This window comes from Anoplophora glabripennis, unplaced genomic scaffold, assembly GCF_000390285.2.
Source record: "Anoplophora glabripennis isolate ALB-LARVAE unplaced genomic scaffold, Agla_2.0 scaffold373, whole genome shotgun sequence".
Taxonomy (NCBI): domain Eukaryota; kingdom Metazoa; phylum Arthropoda; class Insecta; order Coleoptera; family Cerambycidae; genus Anoplophora; species Anoplophora glabripennis.
Genome location: NW_019417316.1, coordinates 107,239 through 127,568, shown reverse-complemented (window position 1 = coordinate 127,568; position 20,330 = coordinate 107,239). Strand labels below are relative to the sequence as shown.

The 20,330-nt window shown below is 32.5% G+C and overlaps 2 protein-coding genes across 2 annotated transcripts in view; one reads left to right on the top strand and one right to left on the bottom strand.

Moving 5' to 3' along the window:
- LOC108908963 (sodium-dependent dopamine transporter) overlaps positions 1-11,469 on the bottom strand; it is a 31,874-nt gene extending 20,405 nt beyond the window's left edge. The window contains exons 1-2 of the mRNA XM_018713165.1: positions 11,266-11,469; positions 5,389-5,610 (exon numbers count right to left, since the gene is read on the bottom strand). Of these exons, the coding sequence (XP_018568681.1) occupies positions 5,389-5,557 (169 nt within the window). The 5' untranslated portion in view covers positions 5,558-5,610; positions 11,266-11,469. The remainder of the gene's footprint in view (positions 1-5,388; positions 5,611-11,265) is intronic.
- Positions 11,470-16,186: 4,717 nt separating this feature from the next.
- LOC108908936 (small integral membrane protein 14) lies at positions 16,187-18,188 on the top strand. The gene is made up of 5 exons (XM_018713127.1): positions 16,187-16,389; positions 16,449-16,554; positions 16,610-16,658; positions 16,977-17,107; positions 17,210-18,188. Exons 2-5 carry the CDS (start codon positions 16,474-16,476, stop codon positions 17,240-17,242), a joined length of 294 nt encoding a protein of 97 aa, XP_018568643.1. The 5' UTR covers positions 16,187-16,389; positions 16,449-16,473; the 3' UTR covers positions 17,243-18,188.
- Positions 18,189-20,330: the final 2,142 nt, after the last annotated feature.

Genomic DNA, 20,330 nt, shown 5'->3' with positions numbered 1-20,330 from the left:
ACAACCTTGGTTATAACATAAACGTTAAATCAGACCGAAAATCGATCCGGTAATAAATTCAGAAATATCCGCCTGAAAACTGATTCATTTCCGGGACGTCCTGTATAATACAAGCGCGATCTTCGACAAAGAAACGCCACATTAACCGACATATGCATGTGCGAGTGTGTGTGTGCCGGGAATAAATTGAAAAGTACATTAATGAGATGTGTAGGAAGCAGAAGAGGTTAATAGTGCAAGGGAGCGGGGGGGGGGGGGGGGGGGGGGGGGGGGGGCGGCGGTGGCGGGCACGCCAGCTCGTTGGTAATTAGTCGGAGGCATGAGGCATCGAGTCATCTTGTAATGAAGAGGGTAAAGTGCCAATCGCGAGGCGGCTTCTTTCTATCTCAATAATCGCGTAATTCAATTTCTGGGCCATTAGAGATGCCGGCGGGGAGCTCGTTGTTGGAAGCTGCGACTACGGGCCGGAGGTTAATGCGGGTCCTCGTCTTCGCCGAACAGTCTGCGTGATGCATACCCCCACGCTGGTTGCGAACTAATAAGGTTATTGGATATTGTTGCTTAGTTATTATCATCTATCGGTAGGTACCAAAAATTCTGCTACGCTGAAGCCATATGATCCTACGCAGATTAAAAGTGAACAGCTACTAATAAAAAATTATTATCCAAAGTAAAAACAAAAAAATTATATGTATAAATATAATTAATGCAAAAACATGTAGGTGGCTGATATGTTGAATTTGTTAATTCATTACTCTTTGACAAAGATGGCACCAGCTGGGCAATAAACAACGACTAATATTGTCGCTGTTTGATTACCGCCCTTACATTACAATGTATTTAGGCAGGCATTTAGGTTTATATCTTGATACCTACCCCATTAAAAAATAAAACAAAATAATTCATGTCAATAAGGAAATCTGTCTGCTTCATTCCTGGGATAGAGAAAAATAGAATTATATTTTCAACTTTGCGCTCAAAGCGGTATTTGTTTACGTTCTTTCATCTACGCACAATTGAAATTTTGAAACAGTGTTATTCGCATAAATAGGTATATCTATACTTTCTCTGCTTCTTTTGCAGGAGCAAATTATAACCTTTTTTACCGATTGACTACCATTTACTGAATGTTTTAGATATTTTCATCGTGTTCTCATGTTTATTTTATACTAATGTTTTACATTTACTACTGTGTCCAAAAAATAAGGTGAAATTATTTAAAATACTCAATTATTGTTGCAGAGCTAATCGTCCCACTAAACACGAAACGTAAATGAAACGTTGCAAATGAGATGTTTTACTAAACATTTGAAACATTAACTAGAAACGTTTCTGTTTCATTACTGAAATGTAGCACTTGGAAACTTATTTAGTGAAACATAGCCGAAACGTTCCAATTTAAGAGAGTTTGAAACATTACTCGAAACATTCCCTTTCGATCTCGAAAACATAACAGACGAACAACCCTTTGCTTTTTTTGCTTATCTTATGGAACATTCGACATTAGTTAAATTTTGCTCCCAATCCCCAATCCCTCTCAAGCGTTAGTTCATTTGCCTTTGTTATACAAACAGACATAAACAGAAAAAAAATTGTGCTGGCATATTTATAACAAGAACAAGTCTAGAAAAAATGTATGTTCGTGACTTCCGTAGACTGCGCGTAATAGCCCGAGTTTATTTGTTTCCCGTGATCCCGTGTGTCGTTTTCAATTCGTAATTCGTATTATGTTAGGTTAGGTTTGCGGTTTGCCAGTTTGCCTTGATTCGTTGTTCTCCATCTTTACTTTGATAATTTGTAGTGTGTGCAGTTGTGGTTATTGTAAGGTGCATATAAAATAATGAATATTAATGCAATATGTTTAAAACGATATGTGTAAAGAGATTTCCAATTTTGCGACACATCTACCTAAACATAGTTATACCCACTACCTATTATAGACGAGGACAAGGGACAAGAACTAAGAAAATGGAATATGGACTATACGTTTCGATATAATTTGATGAGCAACTACTTAGTCAGTGAGAACTATTTGAAATATGGATGAATCAAGTGAAATTGACTTCATTTATTTTATATTTTGTACAAATGTTTATATTTGTTTATGTGTATAGGCATGCTTAAATAAAAGAGTTTAGGTATACCTACAGATATTTATTTTGTCAAGATATCATTTTGTATCCTTATTTCTGCTGTATAATTTATTATTATTATTAAAAGGATAGATGTAATATTGACTATGCGTAGAAGAAATTGTAACTTTATATTATTTTTCAGTATGTAATGTTATTTGTTTTTCATGTACCTACCATTTCAAGATTCATAATCATAATTAACTTTTTCTAATTATCAGTTCGTCATTGTTACCATATTCACGATAGTCTCAACATTAGAAAATTTCCATTTTAGAAGCGTATTTGAACAATATAAAATGATGTGTAGCTTTTTTAAAATGCTTCTGATATTGTTTTGTGACATTTTTATTTGTATGATGAATGGCAAAATTCGTAATCCATATTAGAAACTTTTTTCAGTGCCTTCTCAAAAAGAAAGAAATTCTTGGTAAAAGTTGCCGCATCCCCAAACTAGAAGAGCATATTTATTTATTTATTATTATTTTTTTAATATACAATGTAACAACTTTTTTTAGTTAAATTTTTTGAGAAGTTGTCTGGAGTTCGAATTAAGTCATTCATAATACAAATAAAAATATCACAAAAGAGTATTAGAAATATTTTAAAAATTACTCACACTATTTATACTTTTTCAAAAACGCTTTTGAAGTGAAAATTATCTAAAGTTGAGAGCATTATGAGAACAATATGGTAATAAAATTATTATGTTACTCAAACATTTCTGAAAATATACTGAAACGTAAAACAAAAATATCGAGTGCATAAATGGAACATAAAAAGAATGTTACTGAAACCAATTTTGAAACATTTCAGTGGAAACGTATTTTGGGGAGGACATCTTGGGTTTCTAGAACGTTACCAGAACGTTGCATGGATTTTTTAGGAAACGTTTCAAGAAAAATGGAAACGTTTATGAAACATGTCGGAAACAGAAAAATGTTTAGTGGGGTGTTTTTGTAAACATACGAAACTAACTCAGTCACTCAAAAATCAGGGTCATGTTGACAGTTTTCTTTGATTATCGTGGCTATGAATTTCTTCCAATCGGCCAAACTGTTAACAAGGAATATTATTCGAGTGCTACGAGTCGTTTGCGTGATGCTATTCGCCGCAAAAGGCCGGAATTATGGACTGATAACTCTTAGTTTTTGCATCAGCATCCTGATAATGCACCGACTCACACAGCATTGATAATTCGAGACCATTTCACCAAAAATTCAACTCATATCGTTCCGCAACCACCGTATTCGCCTGATTTAGCACCGAGCGACTTCTGGCTATTCCCTAAACTCAAAAGACCATACTCCGTGGACACCGTTTCTACTCGATTGAGGAAATAAAAGACGAATCGACCAAAACAGTGACTTTTCAGACTGTTTCGAGGGTTGAAGAAAACGTAGGCATAAGTGGGTGTATCACGGGTGGGGATTACTTTGAAGGCGACGAAATTGATTTGGAAGTATAAATACATAAATATACAAAAAGGTATAAAAGTTCAGAATTATATGTAAAAAGAAAAACTACTGTTTTTAATGTTTTATATCCTGAAACATTTATTGCACTGAAAATTATTCGGAATTTTTATTTGAAATTTCTTGTTGGATTTATAGAAGGTATTTTTGTAGAAATTTCATTAATATTTGAGGTGTTTGCTTTTAAAAAGCGGATTATTTTACTGATATTGCATATTTTGTAAACATTTATTATTATTTATTATTTATATCTATTGTTTTTTTGTTCTGGTAACGTCATAGTTTGATCAAGTCTACACAATATACCGTCAACTGTTATACAAAGATGGCTTTTAAATAATAGTAAAAAAAGGTATGTATTGATTTGAAATAAACACTACATATTAGTATTAGTAATTGAACAAAACATAAATCCGTCTTGCTTAAAATGACGTACCTGCAAATCATTATTGAGAATAATTGTCACAAAATTCTTAGTGACGTGAAAAGATAAAAAAATGGTACTTTAGTCAGAACTAAGGGAGGAGGGAGGACCTTGAAGCAGATTGTCAATACCATAAACTCGAACGATTCCTGTTAAAGTATTTAGATATCCTGTGACAACAAAATGTTCTATTTCTGCCGATACAGGACGAAATAATTCCATTCTTATTAAGATAAAGCGATTGCCTGGGGATCAAAGGGCGCCGGGACTGAAATGTGCCCTCCCTTAAGAGGATGAGCCAGATTTTTAAATTAATCAGCTCAAGCAATGGCAGGTAGCAATCAAATTAGTCGCGATCTCGAAGAGAGATCGATGCGTTTCAGATGGGCGCAATTTTATTTTCGACGACTGGTTCTTTTCATGGAAATGTATGCAAATGATTAACTAAAAGTTCAAAACATATCGACACAATTGCGTCGTCTGCATTCAAGAATATGGGTTTCCAACACGTTTCTCTATCAGAAAGGAATGATTATGCCGTCTTGAATTTTTGCGTAGAAACCTTTGAACAACTGCGAAAGTAACCTATGCAACAGACAGTTTCCCAAAACGGTTTAAAGACCCATCTAAGCTTCATATTTTCAATAAAATCATTTCCGGCGCGGTGATTGAGTTTGCAAAGCCGGAGACTTTTGCAAATGGAGCCTCTTCTTGTCGGAGGCCGCCACGTCCGGCTGGCCCGCAGCTGATTTATGTAATTTCCTGATATACGAGCATCCCTGGAGGTGGGCTTTAAGACGAAGAAAAAGGCCTTAAATTCGTTTACCCCTATAAGAATGAAGGATTCACTTAAGACTCTGACGAGCCCGAAAATACCTCGGCTGTCGACTCCCGACAAGTAGTCAACCCTTTTATTGTTTTCCAGTGAAAGTAGAAATTCGTCATCGTTACTGCATAGTATTTTCACATTATAATAAAAATATTTCCTCTGTCTACTATTACAATAATTATTATTTTTTAAGTTCCAAATTGAGTTTAAACCGTTTCTATTAATGTCTCCTAGTGTTTAAAATATGTGTACTAATTAAAGTTTCGACCTTTGTAAATGTTTTTGATTTACAAAGTTAAAATAATAATAAAAATTTACCATTAAAGAACTAATAGAAGAAAAGAAATAAGAACATTAAGAACAAATATGTTTACCTAGAAAATTTTCTTAATAGGCAACTTGCTTGAGAATTAATTTCTTTTAAAACCTCATATATTTGTAGTGTATAACAACAACAATGGCAACAAATTTCTTTAATGTGACAAATTATTTATACAGGGTGTTGCAATAAACCAGAGACATACTAACCTCCACCATTTTTGTAGCAGAGATAGGGGAACCTCCAGACGTTGGCCAAGTCGACGGCGAAGCCGATGACCGACAACAGGAAGTCCACTTTCTTGCCCCAAGTCTCGCGCTCATCGGTGGTGGTGAGAGGCACCTCGCAGGCGCCCTGGGGGGCCTCCTTACAGGACATCCCGCACTGTAGGTGACGACGGAAGACGGCGATGGTAGAAAATGCCGTAGAGACTACAACAAAAAGAAAATTTATAAACCGCCGGATATTGGAATGAGATGTAATATCTCACTTAAATTTAACATTTTTGCTTCTATTTACGAACTTCGTAAACATATGGTTTCAGAAATATTTTATTGGTATAAACCTCAATAAACGACAAAAGAAACCAAATCTTAATTATTGATCAACGAGAAAAACAAAATGTTAGTTCCCTACAAAAAAAAGGCCAACATTTGAAGTGTTTTTTAACCAAATTTCAACAAAAAAGCTAATTAAAAACTGTGCTGAGAAAAAAACATTAATTTGCGAATTCGCTTAAGGAAGATCTTCAGATTCCATGTCTGATGCTTCTGACTCTAATATGCAACAATTTTTGGATCATTTTGAATATATTTCGAATTTTATCAACTTTTTATCAATTTTCTTATTGAAATCATTTCCAAAGGTTATTTTTCCAAATATGCGTGACAATATTTTTATCTTCATCCTCAGAAACATCGTATGTACTTGAGGAAGAAGATAAGGAAGAAATATTGTAGTATCGAATTGATTAAATGTTATATACTCGCAACCCAGTGGCTAGAACTCTTTATGTGCTAGATTTTAGCATGTTTAATTTTCCCACCACTTCTGGGGGCAAATTTGTTTAAATTATTTATCAGTATTCTGACTGTATTAATTTTTTTCCAATGATCAGGAATTATACATTTTTTAAACGATTTCTGTGTATACTTTAATCAAAATTACATATATTTTTTAAATAGTGTTTTCCGCAAAGACAAATAATTTGAAACATTAAATAACTGAATAATCTAAAGCTTATCAAATAATAGGAATGTTATGTCATGCCACCTGAGTATTTTCAAAGACGCCGCAGTAAAACAAATGAACAGGTGCAAAAAACGTTCAAACCATCAAGGTTTTAGGTACTGAAATCTACGAAAATACTAACTTTTTTATATATAACTCCACATGTAAATATTCTTATAACATTTAGTTGCTTAGTCCTACATATAAAATTGTTTACTTTTATTTATAAGTACGTGAAAGTAATTCTTAAAATGTGGGGTTAGGATAACAGCAAACGCATGTTTTACAAACGTTTTTTTTTTAGTTATTATTTTATTTGAGTAAATTTAAATGGTAACAATGAATAAACAGAACATCAAGGATTTTATTTTTGTGCTTACTTTTGTTCTACACGTTTTACTTTTCTAGATTTCAGTACCTAAAAACGCCAGAAATTTCACTATTTCTCGGCCAGGGATATGGTCACCTTACACAATAAAATAATTGCTTTTAAGATAAAACTCTAGATTTTTGTTTTTATTTTGATATTGTCTTAGCTGTAATTGTACGTAATTTTCAATCTGAACCAGTTAAGTTAACTCTCTTTAAAAGAGCTTGCACAGCCCACTACCATAATAATAATTAGGCAGTTAAAATGTTTATAAACTCATGGAGAAAAGTCACCACTCCAAACAAAAAAAATTAACAATAGTATCCTACAGAGTAAGCGTAAATTTCAGATTTGCTCGTTCTTATCAGCAAATATAATATTACTAATTTAGTACACAATCGTTAATAGGATAGTTTCGACAACTTTGTGCAAAATATTTGATGATATAGTTTGTGGAAGTTGACGTATAGAGGCAAATACAGTATTTATTTCATGGTTTCTATGGACATAAACAGTTGTAACCATGACAATTTGCATGGCGTTTCGTTGCGATTAAATTCAACGCATTGTAGATTTACAGTTAGAAACTTGTAGCTACTGTTGGTTGTTCTTGGCACTGCCAATTTAGTAGTATAATGAGACATGACGAAATTGTTAATCTAAATCTAACTTTAATATTATTTCAAAGTATTCCAATGAAATATAATAAATCGGAAAAGTAATTTATGCTTATATAGCATTTTATACACACTTCACTTACGCAACGGCCCTATTGGTTCATCCCTCGAGAGCAACATTGAGAATTATATTCTATTTTTACTATTTTTTACGGATTAATTTCTCTCAATCACGCCCAGGTGGTGGTGATTACTCTGCCGCCCTTATCCGCATTTTTCCACTCAAAAATTAATACAAGCGTGATTGTACGGGCTAATGGCTCATATAGATTGGAAAGTGTCCTTCAGCGAAAAATCGCGCACCTCGAAAATTTAATCGGGATTCGAATGCCGACAGTGTGTGACACATGTCCGATGCACGGACGCGCCCATTGTGCCCTCAAGAACTCTCGAAAATATCCAAAGTCCCACCTGGACGGGGCGCATTGATCGGGCCGGCTGCAACTTCATTTAGTGGGTGTCTATTGCATTGATTATATTTATGGATGAATATTTTTTTTGAGGTAGACATTTACTACATTCAGTTTACTACTTTGATTACACAGGCACATACAAAAAAGCGGCCTGTTATATGTGGACCCGTTGAACATGAAACTCAAGTCAGTTCGGCGTCAGCACTAGGGTTGCCAGATTTATTTCATGACTGACCCGGAGAAATTCATGGCTAAAAAAAAGGTCTTTAGAAAATCTGGGAATGAAATTGTTTACGAAGAAAATGAGCTCTAAAAAAAAAAAGAAATATATAACTAAGTTCTGCAATTAGATAAATCGATGTCTAAAAAAAAAGGAATATGACTGGAGGAAATGGATTTCGAGGGTGGGTAGGGCGTTAACCCGGAGAAATGACATGTTAACCCGGAGCCCGAAGATGTACCATCAAAACCCGAAGACTCCGGGTCAAACCCGGAGATCTGGCAAGCCTAGTCAGCACCCAGCGAGAAAATGACCCCCCAAATCATCAGAAAATGGGTTAGGTATCTGTTTAGAGAAATTTAAAGTGCTTACTAGAGACAGATAGTTTTACCTTGTAAGGAAGCAACAAGAAAAATAAGAAAATAGGTACCTACTGAAGTTTTGAAGAGAAACTTCATAGAAAATTCAAAAACTGTCTGCGAATTTTTTATCGAAAAATTGTAGGAGAATGTCGTCAAATAATGTCCGAAATGTTTCGAAATGTTGTCTTCGTTATTTCGAAATAAGAACTACACTACAGTTAGATATCTGTTTTAATTTTCGAAATATAATTCTCTGGCGGTTTAAACCGAACACGATGTTATATAAAATGTACCAAAGATTTAATGGAATATTAATTATTTAAAATCGACATAATGAATTTTAAACAATAATATTTGTTAATTCAGAAAAATTTGGCAAGAAGATAAGAAAAATTATTTTAGTATCTATTAACAAATTTGTACTTTATACGAATGTAACGGCAATGCAAATTCGTTGACAATTAATTTTATATAAGAACTAAGAGACAGATATGTCAGCCTCCCAATCCCAATCCAATCAAGATTATTCCCAATCCTTTCAAAGAAGCCTTAAATATATAAAATAAACAATGCCATCATGATTCCAACCCCAGTAACATTGATTTAATTTATCTCTAAATTAAATTCTTTAGGTAAAAATAGGTGAACTTCCATTTTTAAGGCATTTTTTCTCGACAAACTTTTGATTGCTTTTACAAAATTTTGCAAAACATGGATCATTTTAATGGGCTTTTAATTTTGAATTCTTAATACAAACAATTCGAAAATTATTTTTTAAGCACGTTTTGTGAGAGCACGTGTTTTTCAAATGAAAATAAATGCTATAACTTTTTCTTCTTTGTTTGAGAGGCCACAAATAAGAAGAATAGGATGTCCATACTTCTTTCCATTTTAAAATTATTAGAAAAATAGTACATAAATGTGAGTCGGTCCGCCGGAAATACGATATTTAGGACTGAGTATACAGTGTGTCTCCGGATAGGGTACCGCACTCTTGTACACTTTTTTATTGTTTTGTTGTTTTTTATTGTTAATTTTCCCAGAAAAAGTTATTCTTGATAAAACGTTTTGCTTATCTTGGAAAGACATGTGTAATAATCAAATATGTAATCATACAGGGCGTCCAAAAAATTTGAAATTTTCCCTAAACAAAGTGCCTTCAGTTTTTATTTTCATTAAAAATTGTATTTAACAAAGTTGTTCGAGAACTCAAGAAATGCTTAAATACAGTGGTTAAAAAAAGAAAATAATTACATTTTCCAAATAAGAAGACGCGATTTTTAATCTTATTTAAGGCAGACAGAAATTGTAAAAAATAAGTAAACTTTATTTTTAATATAATGTAAAAATAGCTTGGATAAAACAATTTCCGGGTTGGTTGCCAGGTTGTCGGTTTAGGTTTCTTGACGTTTCGAGATTAATTGTACCTTTTAAAAACATTTAAAATTATTTAAAAAACCAGTGGCGTGCGATTTTTTTTTTCAAAAAAGGTTCCCTACTTCCGCAATAACTACGCCAGTGGAGTATATTTTGGAATAAGTTATCCATGAAAAAATAGTCCCTACCAAAAAAATGTCATTCCCCAAATTTTATCACTAAATCTTTTATACTAGTGGAAGTTACAGAAAAAATAATATAAATATTTGAAACTTTTAACACCCTGTATCTCGGTATAGGGAAGCGTCCTATCAAAAATTTGTATAGGGCAAAACTTGAATATTTTCATCGGTAGAATACGCCATTAAAGTTTGGCAAAACTTAACATGTACAATATGAAATTTATTCTACAATTACTTATTTCTACTAAAAGAAACGTTCATAGTTTTCAAAACGAAAATAAATTGATTTTCAAAATGTTCACCAAGTGAAGAGCATGATAGTGTGTTGTATTTATAATTTTCTCAGTGCCATTTTTTCATTAGACAAAAATAGTATCACAGAAACAACACAGGTGACAAAATATTAAAATAAACAGAGAAAAAATAATTGTTTTAAATGTATAATAAATGCTAAAATTTTACGAAAGTCTACTACTACTATTATTATTTTTAATTTTAAATATTTTCCCAACAAAAAGTTTTGTTAATTTATTCTTAATTTATTATTATTATTCATCATCATCATTCATCATTATTTATAATCATTATTTATCATAGTCATTTATTATTTTTATTCATAAAAACCGTATTTATGACGCATCTCCTAACTGCTACACCATTTTTGCAACAATTTGAAAATGGATGTAAGTACCTACTTCTTATTTATTTTTCTGAATTAATGACCTATCAAACAAAGCTAGAAAAGTTATATGCTGCAATTAATTTTTTTGAGCAGGTAATGGGACTGAGTATGACAAAATTTGGAGATGGAAAGTGATCCGTTAATAGAAAATTAAAAGAGACGGCAATTATTTTGTTGAACCGTGAAAGATGTGTTTCAAATTATTGTGTGACCTTGGATCTTTGTTGGCTACAAATTCTAAAAGATTAAGTGATGATAATATAATAAACATCATGATTACTTTACCTATGGAAACAGGCAAAGACAAGCAGATTTAAACTGTTAAAAATAATTAGAAACGGAAAGTCATTATCGAAGGAAAAAAATATAGATTTATTTGAAATGCTACTTTTGACCGTACCGATTGATAGATTTATAGTAACATTAAAATTTCATACCGACATATCTATATTTTGACATTTGTCCGCTTAACTTTTGGCTATTTAGGATAATTAACAAATCACAGAAAAAAAATGTAAACCAATCTTAATAAGTATTACGCGCATATCGAAACGTTGCCTGTGAGAGACTTACCAGTGTCCAAGGGGTGGTATACTGGGCATCTCTATCTAACGCCACAGGGTGTAGATGAGGGTGAAGCTGGAGTCGCTCTGGCCCATGCGAGCTTCTTGGTGCTTTTCACTGCGTCGATCGCGACCAACAAGCAGCAGGAGCCCGAACCGGCCGCAAGAAGTGACGTCGTCGTCGCATGCGTCCGCAGGAGCCATCCTCCGACGGCCACCACTCCCAGCAGGATCGAGCTGATTTGGCGGCTGGCGAGGAGAGAGCTCTTATAGAGAGACAGTGGCTGTAATTTTTCAGATGCGGGTAGGTAGGGATAATTGTCGACTATGTGTATTAGGGTTAATATTAAAAGCTGAAACTCAGGGACGAACTACATACAAAGATTACAAAGACCTATTTTATAACGATTGAGTTGTAAGTAAAGTTCTACGGCAACTATTAGAAATTGGCAATATATTTACTATTTTACTATACTTATGCACTAATTATGCCTCAGCCTGTAGACCATGCTACCCTGTATTCTGATCCCGTGCGATGCAATGAAACTCTAGGTGTGGTTTTCTTCATGTCGCGTATTCCCACTAAACACGAAACGTAAATGAAACGTTGCAAATGAGATGTTTTACTAAACATTTGAAACATTAACTAGAAACGTTTCTGTTTCATTACAGAAATGTAGCACTTGAAAACTTATTTAGTGAAACATAGCCGAAACGTTACAATTGAAGAGAGTTGGAAACATTACTCGAAACATTACCTTTCGATCTCGGAAACATAACAGACGAACAACCTTTTGCTATTTTTGCTTATCTTATGGAACAATCGGCATTAGTTAAATTTTGCTCTCAATCCCTAATCCTTCTCAAGCGTTAGTTCATTTGCCTTTATTTATATAGACATAATTAGAAAAAAAAATGTGGTAGCATAGGTATTTATAACACAAGTCTAGAAAAAATGTATGTTCGTGACTTGCGTAGACTGCGCGTAACAGCCCGAGTTTATTTGTTTCCCGTGTGTCGTTTCAATTCGTATTATATTAGGTTAGGTTTGCGGTTTGTCAGTTTGCTTGGTTTCGTTGTTATTCATCTTTACTCTGACGCTATTTTATGTGATAATTTGTAGTGTGTGCAGTTGTGGTTATTGTAAGGTGCATATAAAATAATGAATATTGATGCAAAATGTTTAAAACGATATGTGTAGAGATTTCCAATTTTGCGTCACATCTACCTAAATATAGTTATACCCACTACCTATTACAGACAAGAGGACAAAAGACAAGAACTAAGAAAATGGAACAACAACTATACGTTTCGATATAATTTGAAGAGCAACTACTTATTCAGTGAGAACTATTTGAAATATGGATGAATCAAGTGAAAAAGACGTCATTTATTTTATATTTTGTACAAATGTTTATATTTGTTTATGTGTATAGGCATGCTTAAATAAAAGAGTTTAGGTATACCTACAGATATTTACTTTGTCAAGATATCATTTTGTATCCTTATTTCTGCTGTATAATTTATTATATTATTAAAAGGATATATGTAATATTGACCATGCGTAGAAGAAATTCCAACTTTATATTATTTTTCAGTAATGTTATTTGTTTTTCATGTACGTACCATTTCAAGATTCATAATCATAACTAACTTTTTCTAATTATCGGTTCGTCATTGTTACCATATTCATGATGGTCTCACCATTAGAAAATTTCCATTTCAGAAGCGTATTATTTGAACAATATAAAATGTGTAGCTTTTTTTAATGCTTCTGATATTGTTTTGTGATATTTTTATTTGTACGATGAATGGCAAAATTCGTAATCCATATTAGAAACTTTTTTCAGTGGCTTCTCAAAAAGAAAGAAATTCTTAGTAAAAGTTGCCGCATCCCCAAACTAGAAGAGCATATTTATTTTTTTTAATATACAATGTAACTTTTTTTAGTTCGAATTAAGTCATTCACAATACAAATAAAAATATCACAAAGGAGTATTAGAGATATTTAAAAAAAATCACACTATTTATACTATTTCAAAAACGCTTTTGAAATGAAAATGATCTAAAGTTGAGAGCATTATGAGAACAATATGGTAATAAAATTATTATGTTACTCAAACATTTCTGAAAATATACTGAAACGTAAAACAAAAATATCGAGGGCATAAATGGAACATAAAAAGAATGTTACTGAAACCAATTTTTTGAAACGTTTCATTGGAAACGTATTTTGGGGAGGACATCTTGGGCTTCTAGAACGTTACCAGAAGGTTGCATGGATTTTTTACGAAACGTTTCAAGAAAAATGGAAACGTTTCTGAAACATGTCAGAAACTGAAAAATGTTTAGTGGGTTCATTGTGAAACTAATTAGGTAGAAATTAACGTACAGGTATACGGATGTATTCACATAACATTGTACTACTACCTACCTACCTTATCTTTTTTTGCCTAAAAATGTTAAAAACCCAACGTTTTAGGAAAATTTCTAGTAACATCAAAGAAATATACAGCGTGTTCCCTGTTTAAATGTACTAACTTTAACAGTTGATAGGTTTTCTTTTTAAAGAAAAAGTTCTTGTGAACATAAGGCGGAAATCGCTTCCTATAGGTCAGTTAAATTGTCGAAAATATCTCGATTTTTTGCTAAAATTTAGTTCAGTAAACAAAGACAAGTAAAAATTAGGAAAAATTCCGTAAAATTGAGATGGCTTCATTTTCAAAATGGCGTCCAAAGTTCGAAAAAAACAGTATTTTTTCATTTAAAATAAAAACTAAACATTTAAGAAAAATTTGGTTTTAGAAAACAATTGTAGAACTTTTTATAACAAAAATTTTGAGCTCAGCCCGATATGAATTGAAAACAAATATATTAGTAATTGCAAAAAACCGGCTAAAAATCGCATTTATTTTAAATTTCTACAGCTTTAAAACGAAAAAAGATTTGTTTACGAAACTTTCAGAATATGAAGTCCTTGGCAAGTAGAATAAGTGCATGTGTGTAAAATTGCAAAATATTTGATAGTTTTTGCAAAAATTGAGTTTTTCGAAAAAAATAATTTTTTTTCAAGTTTCAATAAATCGCACAGTAATGCACTTACGTGACCCATTTTGGGCTTAAAATTTTCTCTAAGAGTTGTACTTGCCTGTGTAGATTGTGCACGTATTGCAAAATAATTGGAAATATGCGAAAAATCTACCCAAACTGATTTTTTTTGTGGGTCGAAAAATGTAGACCTTTTTCTTATCGTTGAAATTTAGTCGGAATGACATTATTGTAATTTGAAAGCTAACATTTTTTCACAAAACTCAGCTGAGTTCATTACATAGGATTGACAAATACCTACAATAATCGCGTCAGTCTTTCTCTTCCCACCACGACCACAACCGTGTCGAGCGGAGCAGGCATTTTACGGGGGCCAACAAAATTAAGTTTACTCTAAAAAAAGGGGGTCGATCATTGCGGACTATTTTTTATATTGAAGAAAAATATTCAACTCCAACATGTGTAAATTTCAGACCTTAATATTATAAATGAGGTCATAGACTTTTTGAGAAAAATATTTTCTCGACTTCTGATCGTAGAACAGTTTGTTTTTAAATTCGTGAAAAAATGTCAGCTTTTTCCGAAAAACTCGATTTTTTTCGTTTTAAATATATGGAAATTTTAAAAAAATGCTGACATCGGGCTGAGCTAAAAATTTTTGGTATAAAAAAGTTGTATACTTACAACTTTTGTCTAAAAATTTTTTTTCTAAAATGTTATTTTTTAAATGAAAAAAAAACTGTTTTTTGCGAATTTTGGACGCCATTTTGAATACGAAGCCCTAACATTCAGCTGGGGTAAAGTAGTTCATTCAATTCTACGGAATTTTTACATGTCTTTGTTTACTGAAACATTTTGACACATTATCTAATTTGATTGGACTTCTATAACCGTGATAGAGGGTGTCGAATTTATTTTTTTAAACTTTTTTTGTTATGTCCAGAAAATAGTAAGTACTAACGAATCAAATTGGGTATCTTGGGCGATATAATGTCCTTTAAAAATGACCTGATACAATATATCTATCAGAGGCGTGGTAAAGGGGAGTCAATATGCTTTTTTAAACAGACGCATTTTTACGCCTAATGTTTCTTTGATATATCATGACATTTTTGACGTTGCTGATCAGTAAAGGTAAAAGAAAATATCGAGAATGATTAGGTACACAAAATTTCAATTGAACTGAAAAAAGTTTTATTATTACCTACTTACCTACATCTAAATAAGGTAAATTTGTTATGAAATAATTTATTTGAAAACTAAATGAAAATAATACTAAAATAGAATAATATAGGTTTATAGGTATTTAAAACAAATATTGAATACGTACTAGATTTATTTTAGCCAAGATGTAATTATGATTTTGCGGTAATAAATATTTCATAATCAGTTAGATCACATCGGGTTTGTAATCACGGGTATGTTACGATTTAAAAGACGATGGGGTGCTACAATTTAGCAGACTATAATTATTAAACCCACTATTAGCGACCTAAGTACGCAGGATTAAGATTAACAAAATATTTACAAAGTATTTTATTACATCCATCAGTTATATGTTATATGTTATATTTTTTTCCTGAACGAAAATTGCGAGCCTTGGTTGGAGAATGTATGATCTAGGTATTTATGTCAGTTTTTGATTAATGGCCGAGAAAAGTGGGAAACAATGTAGCGTCCGGTCGTGTGACTTTTACAAGGCTGTGAAATATGCATCGACGACATAATTCCACCTTCCGAACACTTAAAATGACGATAATTTCCCTCTTTGTGGTCGTAGAGCTAATTTAAATTCCTGCACACCAATAGGAACTGTCCAAGTATGCTCGCACGTAATCGTAATCGCAAACCAAAACGATAATTATTGGGAGCTCCTGAACCTCCCACCACTTTCGTGTATTCTCTAGTTTGAGCTGTCAAACCCTTGACGTTGACAGACTATCCACAAGCAAATAAACAAACAAATATGTGCAGAAGCAGAATGGACTAATTTTCATATTTCAAACGTTTTCATTGCTTCCGTTTGGAGCTTAGAATAATATTTGTAAATACTGTGATACGACAATTAGTGATTTATTTATAGCAGGTAAACCACGTAAAACGTTGACATATTGTAGAAAGTAATACAAATACTTTTTCTCCAAGGTTTTTTTAATATAATTTACTGAAAATGAGTGATGAGGGTGATGGTTTTGACCCCTGCGAATGTGTTTGGGGCCACGAATTGGCCATGAGGCGACTTCTCAATGTGGTACGTTTTTACTTTACGCCTCCTCAAAGGTGATACTACTTTTTATATGTTGCAGTTGAGAAACTCGCAAGCTCTGTGTACAGATAGTGAATGCTATGTAGATGGTAAGTAGTGAATAGTATACAGAATTAATATTTTGATGTCTAGGTAGTAAATTACGTGAATTTATTTGCAATAAGGATTTTTGTTTTGCACCAATTTATCTACTGAATAAATTGAGTTGTATGCATGATAACTTATCAGCATTGTACTATTTCCTGTGTTTACAATAATAATCTTCATAAATAACTTTTAAATCAGTTTCTTTGTTCTTGGGAAATATTTAATAAAACAAATAGAGATTTACGTTTCTTGTCACTGTATAATAAGAAAATAATAAAAATTGTAGGAATGATTATTATTAATTATGTGAATTTTTGTAGATGCCACCCCACGTCAGTCGTCACAGCCGGATCAAGTTTTACTTATGAGCATTATTTTCATTACTGCTTTATTGTTGTATTATTTTCGTCCAAGGTCGGAAACTTCATCAAAACCCAGTACTAGTGGAAATGTAAGTAAAATGAATCAAATCTTAAAATAATTGTTAATGCATGCCACTGAAGAAAAATATGTGTATCGAGTTCTCTTTATGAATAAGAATCTTTTTTTTTAGAACCCTCGCAATCCGCCCCCAGCTACCAATTAAAGTCGACTTTCAGTTTTGTTAAGTATAAATAAATCTTCTAGGCAATAATGTGTATGGTATTTACTTGGTATAAGGTTTACTTAATATGTTATAAGGGAATTTGCAATTAAAATTAATATATTGAGATCCACTTGAATGAGCTTTTGAATTATTGACATGACTCACTTTGCTAGTCTTTTCTGTGCAATAACTATGATATTATTTTAATGTAAATAAATGTTGTCTTTTGCTTTACAATTTGTAATTGTGGCCGGAAAACAAGCTTGTATAAGTTACTGGTTTTTATTCGGTTGCGATTGCGAAATTGTGGCTGGAAGAAATCTGCCGTAATAGTTTTAACACGTACACCTAATTTAGAAGTTTAGAACAATTCAAGTGGGGTATAACATGAGAAATATATTAAGTTTATCTGAGGTACAATTTTCAATGTCGATAAGATAACAAAAACTGATTGACGGTGATAATTTAATTGAAACTGTAATAACTCGAAAGTTTCGTGACACTATCGGAACTTTCGAGGCGAATTAACTTTAAGTATGTAATGGGGCGCTAGTAACCGATATAATTTTAAAGAGCACATCGTGAAGAGACGGTAATATGTTTTCCACATTTAATTGTATAGAAAATCCTGTTAATTGTTCTAGCGCCCTAAAAGTGTTGCTATGTATAATAACATATCTATTGTATTTCTAACAGTTGTGGGCTTCTGTTCTTTTCAGTTCTTAGAATGTTTGACTCTTTTAAATCGTAGATTGTTGTTCACGACAAATTCCCAAGTTTTTAAATACTAAGTGATTTCATTCTAATAACATTCCTTCTGCACATATTACAATGTTAATGAAGTCGCTCAAATTGCTTGTTTATTCACATATATAATTACTGTAAATATTGTTAGCCAAAGGGTATTATACAAACTAGGAATTGCAAAATAAATATATTTTAATAAGTTGTGTTCTTTTGATCTTGACCTTGCCTCGAGAAATTGACCTTACCTACTTTCAAAATGTTATCCATTAGGGATTTTTTTGTGTTATCTGGTTACTTATTAGAATATTTAAACATTTGATAACACCAGCACAAAAAAAATTGTCTGTACCTTTGATTTAACCCAATAGCCTTTTGACATGTTGAATCCGAATCTGAAGTCTGCTTAGCTCAAACACCCTCAAAATTTTGAGTACTGGCAAAAAATAGTGAAAAATCGACGAAAATCATGTTCGTGAGACCAAAAAAATTCATTCTGGTCGTGATCAAATGGGTTTCTTATACTGGTTGATTCAAAATTCAATACAAAGAATTAAGTGGCGTATTTTTGAGGTCAAAATAAGGCTTTTATTTCCTATAAACGTGGGTCCAAATACTCAGTTTTCGATATACAGGGTGTTCAAATTATTTTTTTTCAATTTTTTAGGTATAATTACCAAATAAATTTGAATGCCCGCTAAACTTGGGGTATGGGGGTTATTTAGGATTTAAATGTCATTGTTTTCGACATTGTTTGTAGAAAGCGCCACCTATAAGGATACACTTGAATTAAATTGGCCCAAACTTTTTTGCTACCCTGTACATTGACGTTTTGTATTAGTGTGTTTATTCTCCTATCAATTTTAAGCAAAAATGGTATACTTGGTTGAAATCTCTCATCAGACCAATCGTTTTTGAGATATTGGCTGATGAAGAGTTAAATGCATACCATATTTTCAATTTTTGACTATTTAAGGTGAGAAATTTTATTTTATAGTTTATAGGAAAAAAATATTATTTTGACCTCAAAAATACGGCCCTAAATTCTTTGTACTGAATTTTGAATCAACCTGTATATTTTGATGTGCTGAACCAAATCTTTAGTCTTTTAAGTCGCACCTCCGCAGATTTTGCAAAAATCGCAAAATAATAGTGAAAAATCACCAAAAATCACATGAACACAAAAAAATTTCAAAAATTTTTTTCTCACGATCAAGTGTTTCCCCCACAGATTTTGAATAACTGAAAATGGCAAAAAATCATATTAACAAGAGTGAGGAAACTGTTATGGGATAGCGGGGATAGGAAAAAGTCACTAGGTTCAGAAAGAATGGCCAACGAGAACGTAGTTTCATCCAGAGTCGAGCAACATCTTACATAGATCATTAACCTAGTCTCCAAAAATTCTTCAGCGATAACTGATGCAAAATTGAAAGAAGGTATTTTTGATGGTCCTCAAATTCGTACTCTTTTTCGAAACAAAAATTTCAATACAACAATGAATGTGGCTCAACAGACTTTTGATTCAAATTCGACTTGACAACGACAACATTTATGAGAATACTTGATCCAGTCTAGAAAAACCTCTTTCTAAATTTTCTCATTCTCATTAATATGGTTTTTTGCCATTTTCAGCGATTTTTTTGAGTTTTTTTTCCAAAGTCTGTGGGGGATACGGACTTTAGATTCGAATTCAGCGCCTCAAAATACATAAGAAACACACTTGATCATGGCCAGAAAAAAACGTGATTTTTGGTGATTTTTCGCTATTATTTTGTGATTTTTGCAAAATTTGTGGAGCGATACAGCTGATATTACTCCAGATTTGAATTCGGCACGTCAAAATATACAGGGTGTTCTTAAATATCATGTACATGAGGGAGGTAGTAATTCTTTGGCTTATTTCATAACTAAAAATTCATATAAATATAGCAAACGCTTCGTTACTGATCTACAGGGGATTGAAATTTTTTTAGTTTTTTCTCTATAGCTCCTACAATTTTTGAGACATTTAGCTCAAATTTGGAATATAGGTTACGCTATAGGGCTTACATCATTGGGCATACCAAATGGTCGTGAAATTTCAACACCCTGTAGATCGGTTATGAAGCGTTTGTGGACCTATGTTCATATGAATTTTTAATCATGAAATAAACCAAAGAATTACCTCCTCACTTATGTACATGATATTTAGGAACACCTTGTATAAGAAACCTCTTGATCAAGTTCGGAACAAATTTTTTAGAATTTTTTTGGGCTCACTAACATAATTTTTGGAGATTTTTCACTATTTTTGCAAAAAATCAATCAATCAAAATTTTGAGGGGTGTTTGAGCTAAACGGG